Source organism: Ambystoma mexicanum, chromosome 10 (assembly GCF_040938575.1).
Source record: "Ambystoma mexicanum isolate Mex_15411 chromosome 10, UKY_AmexF1_1, whole genome shotgun sequence".
Taxonomy (NCBI): Eukaryota; Metazoa; Chordata; class Amphibia; order Caudata; family Ambystomatidae; genus Ambystoma; species Ambystoma mexicanum.
The window spans coordinates 1,298,825,859-1,298,837,932 of record NC_090932.1 but is presented as its reverse complement, the minus strand read 5'-3'; the positions used below and the strand labels follow the sequence as shown (position 1 = coordinate 1,298,837,932).

Sequence of the window (12,074 nt, the reverse complement as noted above, 5' to 3'; positions counted from 1 at the left end):
TACCATCTTCTCATCAGGAAAGTTTGATAATTTTATCTGTTCCATTTGCATGAAGAACAGTTTTCATGAATCACAGGAGACTTGTAAATGCCACATTATTCTGTCCTGAACTGGTAACATTTATTCCCTCACGTCTGCCCTTGCAAAACAGAACCTGATGTTCCAGTGATTTTGTATTTACAAAACAAATGCATCACAATATTTCCACAATGCACCAGTCAAACGTGCTGGAGAGCCAAGGCGCTTAGATGCATAACAACAAAATGCCTTTGAGGGGTTGGCATGAAATGGCTCCTAAAACGCAGGGCATGCCGCCACTTGGAGGGATTAAGGTTTCCCAATGTGCAGCCACAGCAGGCGATGGCACTATCCAAGTGGAATGGGAAAACCAGCAGCCAGAACATCCCATTGTCCATGCAAGCCACACATGTCCTTCAACAGCTACAGGCATACAGACATTATATGGCATTCCGGAAAAAGCTTGAGCGCTAGTACTGATTTTTGCTTTTAGTTTAAAACTCAAAACGTGTACCTTTTGCCCCATTATTCCACATCCAGTTAGGGTGTAAGCAATGGGGTTTAGTCAAAATCCGTCACCCCTTGTCTCTTATGGCACTTCACACATTCTTTCCCATCTTCAGGACAACTAGTTTGGCAAATTGACTGGCTTTGGATTGGTGCACAGGGGGAGGAGCAGTGGAAAATGGGATGGTGATTCAGGCAGCGGAGGGTTAAGTACCCTCTTGTGCAATGTTTCTCATGGGTGTAAGACAAACAAGATCTTGGCTTTCAGGAATCAGTTTAAAGCACAGGCATTTGCCAGGCACTTGCACCTGGTCTGGTATTACTTGCTTTGTTATGCTTGTGGATCTGCTCTCATTTTTGTCATTCGTTCATCTGTTGCCTCAAAGCTAATTTGCTTTCTAGCGATGATGACCACGGAGGTGCCATTGGTGACCTTGCGTGATTTATAGAGGTCCCAATAGAAACTCCAGATGGATAATCTTGTGTCTGCTTTGGGGATGTGAAGCTTAGGGTACCTGATATTAAATTATTGCTGCAAGTGTTTTTTTTTTTTATCTACAGTCAGTCTCACTGTGCATCCAGTGCAGAGTCCTCAGAACCGCTTCTGCATTTTATCTTTGAATCCTGATTCGTTGCCTGCTATCGCCACAACACTCATTGATGTCTTGTTCTATTCTAACAGGTGAGGGTGCATTTTCTGATCACATGAAATAGAAGTTATAATGAACATTGTGGAGACTTGCTAAAATCCTTTCTCTGTTAGAAGAAGTTCAGAATAAAACGTTCTGGAAATGGAAGTTTTTCACTTTTTGCAGTGCATTGGTCATGTTTCCAAAATGTCAACTTTGGTGGCTGGAGTTTTGTGGATTACATATACCTAACACCCCTCCCCCTTTCCGTTTAGGGCTTCTATATCAGTCCTATGGGTTCAGGCATTTATTCAGCGCTCCCTGCCATTGAAAACGCTATGATTTGTTATGCAGAATATTGTACGTTGACACATATTTGTGATGCATCTGTTCGGTCTATAGAGCCCTAAAAGTGAAAACATTAGCGCAGGTTAGTGAGTTATGATCCGCAGCGTTTCTGACACATCTTTACCATTGTTGAAAAAGTGGGAAAGGAAGGAGAAGATAATTGGCAAATAAATTTGATGAAAAGAAGTCTTACCTCGGCACTCTTCCTGGGGGTCTGTTGCTGGAGTACAATTGGAGAAAGATAGAGACACACACACACTCTTTCTCTCTCTCTTTCTCTCTCTCTTTCTTTCTCTCTTTCTTTCTCTCTTTCTTTCTCTTTCTTTCTCTTTCTCTTTATCTTTCTCTTTATCTTTCTCTTTCTCTCTCTTTCTCTCTCTTTCTCTCTCTTTCTCTCTCTTTCTCTTTCTCTCTCTCTCTCTCTCTGGTGACTTTTGTAGTTTGGCTGTTCGGAATGGTTTTGTTAAGCGTCATCTAAATGCAAAGCTTCAAATGAATGGAAATGATGTTCTGGTGATGGTGTGTGCAGGGTTCGAAATTGCTGGGAGCTATTTAGCTCCTGCTTCTACCCCAGGAGTGCTCGGTTAGTTTAAAACCAGGAGCTACCTTTGGCCCCCTATGCCAACTTGTGGCTTACAAACCTGCAGATGTGGCATTAACTTTTACTGTTTGAGAATGTTCATCAAGATGTGTCCTAATTCATCTTCAACGCTTTCAAACATAATGGTGAAAAAGTGTACTTCTCCTGTGGAAGTTAGATTTGTAGTACACTATGTACTCGCTCCTGGTTCTCCAGCGATAGCTCATGCTTACTGTGTAATGCCTGGCACCCAGCAGCTGGTTTTTACACCTGCTCATTAAAGCTTAATTTCGAACACTGTGTGTGTGTGGCAGTATGAAGGGCACTGCGAGGCAGTATGACGAGAACTGTGATGAATCTCTTTGCATTTCTTTTCCCTTCAAAGTTTGTGAGTTTGGGTAGCCTTTGTTCTGTCTCTAGTTGATTGGTGCACAAAGATGTCTGTTAAATGGGGCGTTGGCGAGAAATTACTTTTTAAGTCTGCAAATATTTGATGTGGTTGATGCTGTTACAAGTCTAGAGGAATACGGTTTTGAGCTATTATTAGAATATAGATCTGTATGCACGCTAGTATCTGGAAGCAGGCAGAGACCGTTCACACATATATATCCATGTCAATTCACCATGAACCGCCATAATCTATGATGGCAGACCTCCCCTTAAATGGGGGATGCAGATGCAAAGCTATTGATGTGCCATTGAAGTACCTAATTGCCAGTCAGCAAAATGGCTTTGAATGCTGTGGTTCCGAGTGTGCAGAAGAGACGGGCAAGGCCCGGAATGTTCTTGTGCAGACTCCTATCCACACGCCCCCATCTGTACGTAATCCTAAAAACTGCTTCATGTTCATTCTATTATAAATGTTGCTAATAGGCTAATCTGTAATGCCCCCGGTAGATGTCCATTGCAACCCCAGTCTTTAACCGGACTTCGTTCTACTTTGGAATACCCTTATGTAGAGGCTGGTAAGAAAGATCAATGTACAAAGCCATCCATTGCAGTGATCTCGATGTAATCTGAAGATCACCAGGTTTGAATCCAGGTTGGTCCACGCAGCCACTCCACTATCTCTCCGAGATTGATAAAGTGAAAAATGAGTTTACTAACAATATACATCTTTAATTTCTTTAAAAAAGCCCAAGGATGCCGCAGAGGGGTGAATGTGTTGAGCTATGCAAATGCTAGGTTGTGCCAAACACATAACCGTAGAAATGCTCTGACTTCTGTTGCAACCTATTGAAACATATTTCATATTGACGCTTTCTGCTGTTAGCAATAAATCTCAACTACCTGCTGCAACAGCTTCTTTCTAACTCGACAAACTACTAAAGCGAATGCTTGTAAAATCTTTTCCTGTATGTAGCACCTGGAATGTGGGGGTGGTGGGTGGGGGCAGTGTGAAGATTTGAAACCAATGCCACAAGACTTGCAGCGCATCCATCGCAACTTGTGATTTTCTGTCGGTTCTTACTGTAACCGCATCTAGCAAAAGCTTTTATGCTGGTGTGGCGTCTGACAGTGAAAGGAGCGAAGTGTACAGGGCAGAGTGTAAAACTGCTTCTTAGTGACTCAACCCAAATAATTGTCATGCCTGATTTCCTGGCTGAAGGTAATGTACAGAAGGCCACCGCTTTGCCAACATGGCATTACTAAACCAGGCATAAATTAGTTTTCAAAAAGTGATTAGCAGAGTTTGCAAATTATAATGTCCTTGATTAGCAAACCAACCCATTTGATTTGCAATGTTGTACCAATATTCTTAATGTTAGCAGACATTTGTATCTAAAACGTAAAATGAGCTTCAATATAGCATTTTTGTCTACCTCTGAAGTAAGGCATTAGTCAGATGAGTCAGGGCTGGCAAATTCTTAAAACTTCTGCTAGACCTGCAGGTTGAGTAACTTAGTTTACCTACTCGACCTAAGAGAAATGCACCCAATCGATGGCAACGGATGACAATAAATGTAAATCAACTTTCTGTAAAATGGTGTACGTCTCCACAAACCCACTTTCTTTGGCACAGTGCTGCCATCTAAAGACCAGCCATTCACAGTGAAATTTTTATTAAACATTTACTGCAAACAAAGTAAATGTTAAATAAAAGTTTCAAACGTGCCCAGCCTTCATAAAATCTACTTGAGTGGGCGAGTAGACTTTGCAAGCCCTGGATGAATGTATGTAAAATGTAAAACGTTAGCTGCATGAATGGACACAAATGAAAACCTAGATATGATAAAAAAGCTCTGGAAACAGTTTGGCCAACACTTTAAATGCAGGTGCAAATATATAATGCAATCCTAATCATACAGCAAAGCAAGCTCTGTGGGCTTACTACAGTGTATGGTATTGCAGAAGATGGAACTACTGATGACTACTTTGTGTAAAGATCTAGTTAGTTTTGTGTATTCATTCTATAAGAGGAAATAAAGTAAGAGACGAAGCAGAGTGGATGGCTTAGCAGGCATAGTACTGGGAACATTAGGTTGAATATTGCAGTTTTCAGCCATCTCACTTATAGGGTAGCTGGTATAAAGCGACAGGGTGATAAAATAGAATGTTAACGAGTATGAGATCCGCTCATGGGTTGAGCACAAGTTGCACAGAGCATGCCACAGACCGAGGTTTTCCACCAAAGCATTTGGCCATGTGATCATGTACATTTTTCAAAAGAGTTCACTCGTCAATGTGATGCATCTTCCCCAAATAAACAAAATGTAGTTGAAACTGAAATTTAGATGCAATTTAGATGCGCTAACCTAAATTTTACTGTATAGCCTGGAGACAAAACAGTGCTTTACAGTAGTAATACTGTAATTATGCATTATGTAAGAACTTACATTTTTAGGAATGGAATTACATGACTGTGTTAAAAGTCTTACACATACTGTTGTTTGCCAGATAGGGTACAGTTAGCTTATTAAAAATATCATCCCAATTATGTCTAGTTAACAATTATTTGAAAAAGAACATACATTCTTCCCTAGACCTCCCACACAGGCCTTTGCCACTTAGGATTGCAGGGGACGGTTACTGCTGCACTCTCTCAATTAGCCCCTTTCAACTTGCAGTGAACGGAGAAAAGAGGGTGGAGATGGACCAGGGCAAAAGAAGAGTGCAGGATGAGCAGAGTAACTGAAATAGCTAGCTTTGCTACACAAATGTCAATAATACTTAGCAAACCTACATAATTGCATAGCAAATTGCTATGCGACACTGCTTATTTTATGCCTGGCTAAAGGTAATGAGTTGTGTATGTTTGTAGGGATAGTCTCTCTCATGCATGCACACTGGCCACCAGTGTGCTACCGCTACCACTGCTGCTTCCTGAAGAAACTGAGGGGCTTTCTGTAAGAATAATACACAAGAGAATGTGATGCTTTTCCAGTGGCCAGGGAGAGGGCACAGAGAGGAACATGGGGGCGCGGGGGAGTGGAGAGGGGATGAATGAAAAGAAAGAATACAGGAGCAACGGATGAAAGGAGAACAGTGTGCTCCCTACTTGAACCCTCCCCAGTCCCTTCTCCTGCCACTTTTGTCCAGCTGCAACCGCATCCATGTTGAGGCAGAGAGTTGCAGGGTCCGAATAGGGGAATAGAGGAACTGACCCGCCCTTTTTGATGCACCAAGTCGTGTCATCAATCTGGGAATGACACCAGCACTTTTACTGCCATCCTCACCCACACTTCTGCTACACATGTAGCAGCCGTGCAACATCATGCAAAAACAGCAGGGGAGGCTGTGTCCGTTCCGCCTTTGCGGAAACCTGATTGTCTTTTGCCTAGGATGGTGTTGGTTTCCATGTAGTGCTGGATTTGATTGTGTGCAGCTTTGTCTAGGATCTTGAGGAGAAAGGGGACGGTGGTGATGGGGCGATAGTTATTAGGGGATGAAGGGTCGAGAGAGGGTTTTTTCAGGAACGGGCGAACCCAAGCTTCTTTTAGGCGTGGTACAGTTCCAGATGCGAAAGAAGCATTGATGAAAGCCGTGATGATGGGGGTGAGAGATTATGAGCACTCTTTGATTAAGGAGGGTGGGCAGATATCCCCTTTGCAGGTGGAAGGTTTGATTTTTTTTTTTGAGGAGGTCCTTGACTTCCGTCTCTGAGACTTCTCTGAAAGCAAAAAGGGGTGTTTGTGAGAGAGAGCTGTTAGTGGGAGGTGTGGGCGAGCAGGTGGGGGTGTTGAGAGCTTTGCGTTGGGAGGCTATTTTGTCTTGGAGTGTTTTAACTTTATTGAGGAGGGCAGTCTGGATGCCTGTGCACCATGCTTCATCCTTGATGATTTCGTCTGGGCTGGAGGCAGGTGTGGTGAGTTCTTTGAATATGGAAAATATTTCTCTTGATTTGGAGCTGGCATTAGTGACTCTGGTTGTAGGATTCGGATTTAGTGTGGAATATGGCTTTTTTGTAAGTCAATGAGATCTCTTTGAAATCTTTAAGCGAGGATTGGTTAGGCGCTGCTTGCCATCTGGATAGAGCTTTGCCTTTCTTGGTGTGAAGGTCAGATAGTTCTTCAGTGAACCAAGAGTTGCAGTGCATTGATTTTTTTTTCCCCTTTTTTTTCTTCTAGAGGGGCAATGAGTTCGATGGCTTGAGTGTGCTGGAGTAGATGTTGGCTAGAGAGGTAGGGTCATGGGTAAATTTTTTTTTTTTTTTTTTAAGTGTATATGGTTTATTTCAAACCTTTCACATCAGTAAAACATTATATTTCATTAAGAGAGATCTGTCCTAATGCAATCACATTGAATTTTTACGAAAAAAACAATTTACAGAGTCAGTGCTGATAAATGATAACAAAATGTTAGTTGCAAATTAACATAGCATTAACTAACAATCAAGAAATTAAATTAGTTTAAAATCTCCTTTTATAATCAAATGGAGTACTTAAGGTGAATTTCTATTGCTAACAGTATTGGATAAGATAAAATTGTTAGATCAATAGTTTTAAATGACGCATAAATATCTAACATTGGCTCAGCACAACCTTTCATTCGCTCGAGTTCATTGTTTATGCTGTATTTTCCTCATCAATGTGATCGAGTCTTTTTAGGGTGTTTTCAAGGAATTTGACTGTTGCGAAGTTTATTTTTGGAGATTGGCAGGTATATATTAAACTCCACCATTTCTCCGCATCTAGATCGCATAAGTCAGTGATGTTACTTGCTAAAAAAAAGGTTCGCAAGTCTCCTAATTCTGGACAGAATAGCACTAGATGAATTAGAGATTCTTCGCCTCTTTTGCACAGTCTACATTTTGTACATATTTTCTCTTTTGTGTATCTTGCTTTTGTCGTTTTGTTTCCTAAGATGTTTAGTCTGAAACGTAATAACAGATCTCTTTGTTTTGAACTAGGACATTTTTTTAGATAATCTGGTATAATAGACATCACACCACAATTGGATTTCAGAAGCGTGTGCGTTTTCGCCGAAGCTCGTTTAGTTTCAGTGTTCGACCAGTCCTCCGCCCACAGCGTTCTTTTTACAACTATTGGTTTCTCCGTTAGGGTTTCGATTTTGATGCCAAATTCTGTCAGGGTTTATTTCCATTTTTCCAATCTTCTATTACTTTTTCATCATAGTTCTTGGAATTGACCAATATTTCAAATTGGGGAGGTATCAGGTTGATCATTGTTTTTCTGTACAGCATCAATTGGTTGTAACGTATATGTATATATATTGATGTTAGGCCTAGTTCATGGCGGATTACCGAGATTGGAATCGCTTTTGGTATTGAAAGGACGGTTTTCCAAAAAAGACCTTCTAAAGTGGACCAGAATTTCTCTGGGATATTGTGCCAGTTTCTGCTCCATATATAAGTGTGGGAATTACTTTTAATTTGTAGAATGTAATCACTGGGCATAGAGAGAATTTTCCGTATCTTTTGTTGATAATGATTGCTTGGGTTGTTAGCTGTTTAGTTTTTGTTTTTAGCATCTTTTTCCAGGGTTCTTCATTCTTTATCCCACTTATTTGTAGTCCTAAGTATCTCATTTCTTCACAAGGTTTTATCCAGGTTTCATTCACTTTCCATTCTTCATTTTTGGTCTTTTTCCATCTTTTGTCACTGATTATTAATATCTCGTTTTTTTCTGCATTTATTTCTAGGTCATTGTTTTCTATGTATTTCTCAACCTGTTTTAATGCACGCTGTAGACCAATTTGTGTATGATCTAAAATTATCAGATCGTCTGCATATAGCAGATGGTTAACTGATTTACAGTTTAATCTTGGTGGAAAAGACCTGATATCTCCAAAGCATTGTTGCAAGTCCTCAATATAGAAACAGAATAGGGTGGCTGCTAACGGGCATCCTTGTTTTAGGCCTTTTGCTGTTTTTATGGCCTTCGATAGATTTCCGCCTTGGTCCAGTTTAATTCTTATTGAAGTTTCAGCATACAGTTCTTTTATTGCATTTAGGAGATCAGGAGGGCACCCTTTAGAAGCCATTTTTTCCCAGAGTCGGCTTCTGTTCACACTGTCGAATGCTTGTTTAAGATCTATACTGGCTATGTACAGTTTTTGTTTATTTGTGAAGGCTCTTCTTTTCATCAGGCCTAGGATCAGAAGATTTAAGTTGCACCCAACATTTTCGACAAAGCCTGATTGTCTTTTGTCGTAGATATTCGAGACCTTTATCCAGGTCTTTAATTGTTTGAGCAGAATTGTGGCAAAAATATTCCCGACACAATCTACTAAAGCGATTGGGCGGTAATTTTTGGGATCCATTCTATTGCCTTTTTTGAATATAGGGACAATGATGGCCAGTTTCCAAGATCTTGGTATTTGTCCTTGCTTCACAATTCGCTTAAAGAGTCTTTCGCAGAAAATTGCCCATTTTTCTGGATCTTCTTTTAGCACTGCGTTTGACAAGCCGTCTGGGCCAGGGGCTCTTGACGAGCTTGCTCTCTTGATTAAAGATTTTATCTCTTCCTTGTCAAATTTAATTTCCCATGGGAATGATATTTCTTCTTTAGTATTATTCTTCTCCATAGTTTGTGTCTCGTTGAATAATTTTGTAAAGTGTTTTGCCCAAACATTTTCTGGTATCAGATTCATAAGGGCTGCCATTGATTGTTTCTCATTGAACAGGTCCCATAGAGATCTGCTATTTGTCCTTAATATTGCTCTGTGCATGGCTTCAGCATCTTGTTGGAGTTGTGATTTATGGGCTTTTAGCCAATTTTTGTATTTTTGTTTCCTTCTTTGGATAAGTTCTTTCAGGTTTTTGCTCTTTTCATTTTTTAAAATACAAATATCTTTCCTTAGAAGTTTCTTTTGTAACGCTACTTTTGGGTCATATATATGTAGCTTTCTGGTTCTTGGTCTTATGTTTTTTTCATTGCTTTGTTTGAAAATCTGTAGTGATGTTTCATATTCTACGGACAATTGATCTTTAGATTGCCACTTTTCTAAGTTTTTTAGTACCACATCGAAGTCTCTTTTTTTCAGCCTTAGTCGATTTAGGCCATGTTCTGGCTCTATTTTTGTGTCCCACATTTGATTTATTCGAGTCTTCGAGTGTAAGAATTCAGCAATGATTGGATCGTGGTCACTGTGGTTTGACGGTGATATCTTAAAGCTTTGTGCCTTTGCTAGTAAACGTTCGCACACAAACATGTAGTCAAGTATGTTGCTCACGTTGCCATTTGACCAAGTGTTTGCAGGGGGAATATCACCCTTCATATTGCCATTAAGTCTGTGTAGTCTTCTTATTTCCATTTCTTCATTCCATGCTTTCCCGCGTTTACGTTTGTAGTCGTTTTTGCCTATGGATGTTTGAGGAACTTTATTTTCTTCGAAGCAGTTCGCATTCAGGTCGCCGCAGATGATGATGTTTAGCTCTTCGTGTGCTTCTATTTTTCCATCTATACATTCCATTACTTGGTCTATGAAGCATTCGTCTTCATTTTTTTTAGGATTCCAGTAGACATTTAGTATTAGCATTTTTTGGTTGGCTTTTGAGGTGTCTAGTTGGAATTCTATGGTTATTGCTTGAATGTATGAGTTGACATTTTTTGATTCAATCACCTGTATTCCTGATCCATTTTTAATTAGAGTTAGGAGACCTGCAGATGGTCTTCCAATTGAGCTTCCTTTAGCAGGGTTGCATAACACAGTATAGCCTTCTTTAAATGGGGCTGTTTTTAGCCAGGATTCCTGTATGCATATAATGTCTAGCTCATTTAGAAACGGGTTGAAATCATTGAAAAGATGTCGGAAGCCTCTAGTGTTCCAGCTTCCTAATCTCCATCGGTTGGTATGAGTTTGTTTGAATGGCTACAGTTCTGTTCTGGTGGCGAGAGAGCCTGCTAACCAATTCCAATATTTCGGGTCTTCTTTTGGCATTTGTTGTAAATTTGTTGGGTCACTTGTATTTCCAGTTCTTCTTATTGTTATTTTTATTTTGTTTAAATGCTCTTTTTCTCGCACTTGTATTTGTTCTTTATTTCCGTTTTCCATCTCTGTACTTTGTGGAGAATCTGTGTTTGATCTTAATTTATTTTTGTTTTCATTCATATTGTTCTGATCGTGTTGATAATTCTCTCTTTGATTTATCTTTTTATTTTCAGTTCTTGAGTTGAAGTGTGGACTTTCATCTCCTGAAAATGAACTCTCAAAATGTACAATTTTCTTTTTGTTTTTGCTCATTCTGGGCTCTTCGTGTGTATTTTGGGTGTCAGCTAGTTCGGAGATCGTAAATCCCAGTGCTCTGAAATTCTCATGGGCCTCTAACATAATTGAGGCAAGTATTGCTGAGTTCGTCACGATTTCCACCAAATCGACACACGCTTCATCCGGGAAGCTTACTGCCAGTAGTTCTTCCGATTTTATTGTTTTTAATTGAGGAATATATTGGAGAAGTCTCATAATTGCTGATCGATTTAATATCAGGCCATCGGCATTTTTTCCTGTTTTTTCTATTGTTACAACCGTATTTTTAGGTGGTTTTGGTTTTTCCTTATTCCATTTGGTGTTCGCGCCGGTGTTGTTAAAGTTTCCATGTTTTCCATTTTGGGGCCAGGGCTCCCTTTTTGTAACATTTTGGTAGTCATTTTTTGAGGTGGTGAATTGCAGTTCTTTTTGAGGACGATGGCCTTTCAGTTCTTTTGATTCTGAGTATTTGGCCGTGCATTTTTTTAGTTTATCACTTAGTGTTAGAAAATCTTCATCAACCGTCTTGGATTCAAAATATACTTCTTTGGCGTCATATATATTGAAGTCCTTGATCGTTCGTTCCTGTATTTGATCTGTTTGGACAATGTCATCGTCGTATATCGAACAATCTAAAAGTTCTTGTATGCTTTCATCTTGTAAACAGCCTTCTTCTGATGACACGGAGACTGTTGTGGTCTTTTCAGTAGTTGCCCGGATTGGTGACTCTGAGTTTGCTACAAGATGCAATGCAGGGCGGCTCTTTTTCTTCTGTGTCTTTTACATTTCTTAAAAAGCTCCTAGATCCGCATTGCTTCTTCTTTTCTTTACTGGTCACGTTCTTTGTTTTACTTAGACTTTTTTGGTTATTCTTTTGTGTGTTGTTTGTATTTACTGCATCTAACTTTTTGTTTACATTTTGGCCAAAAATTGGAAAGGCGCTTGATTTTGTTTTCTCCTCATTTTCAATCGGTTTATCAGCAAACTCAGGTGCAGGTTTTTGGCTAATTTCATTTTCCGTTTGCATTGGAGTAGGAGTTGTTCTTGTGTTTGGAGACACAGTGATAGAGGCTCCTGGATTTGATGATTCGGGACTCGTCAAATGGAAAGGGCTTTGGGTCTCTCCCTGTTCTTCTCGTGTGTGAGGCCGCATGGGACTCTGCCTTGAATCAGTCTTTTTTAATCCAGAGGATAAGGTTGTGACAATTTCTCGAATTCCTTCTAGAAACTGCTGTTTATCAGTTTTAGCTTCTTTTAATAAATAAATCAGGGTTTTTAGGACCACTCCGTCCATTTCTTTCTCTCTGCTTCGCTTTTCTTTAATTTGCTCCATGACTGATTCC

The 12,074-nt window shown here is 39.9% G+C and overlaps 1 protein-coding gene across 2 annotated transcripts in view; it reads left to right on the top strand.

Annotated features, from left to right (window-relative positions):
- The window catches only part of CASTOR1 (cytosolic arginine sensor for mTORC1 subunit 1), a 407,094-nt gene that overhangs the window by 201,700 nt on the left and 193,320 nt on the right, over nt 1-12,074 (top strand). For both annotated transcript variants that reach the window (XM_069619303.1, XM_069619304.1), the window contains exon 5: nt 1,087-1,207. In XM_069619303.1, coding sequence (XP_069475404.1) covers nt 1,087-1,207 — 121 coding nt within the window. The remainder of the gene's footprint in view (nt 1-1,086; nt 1,208-12,074) is intronic.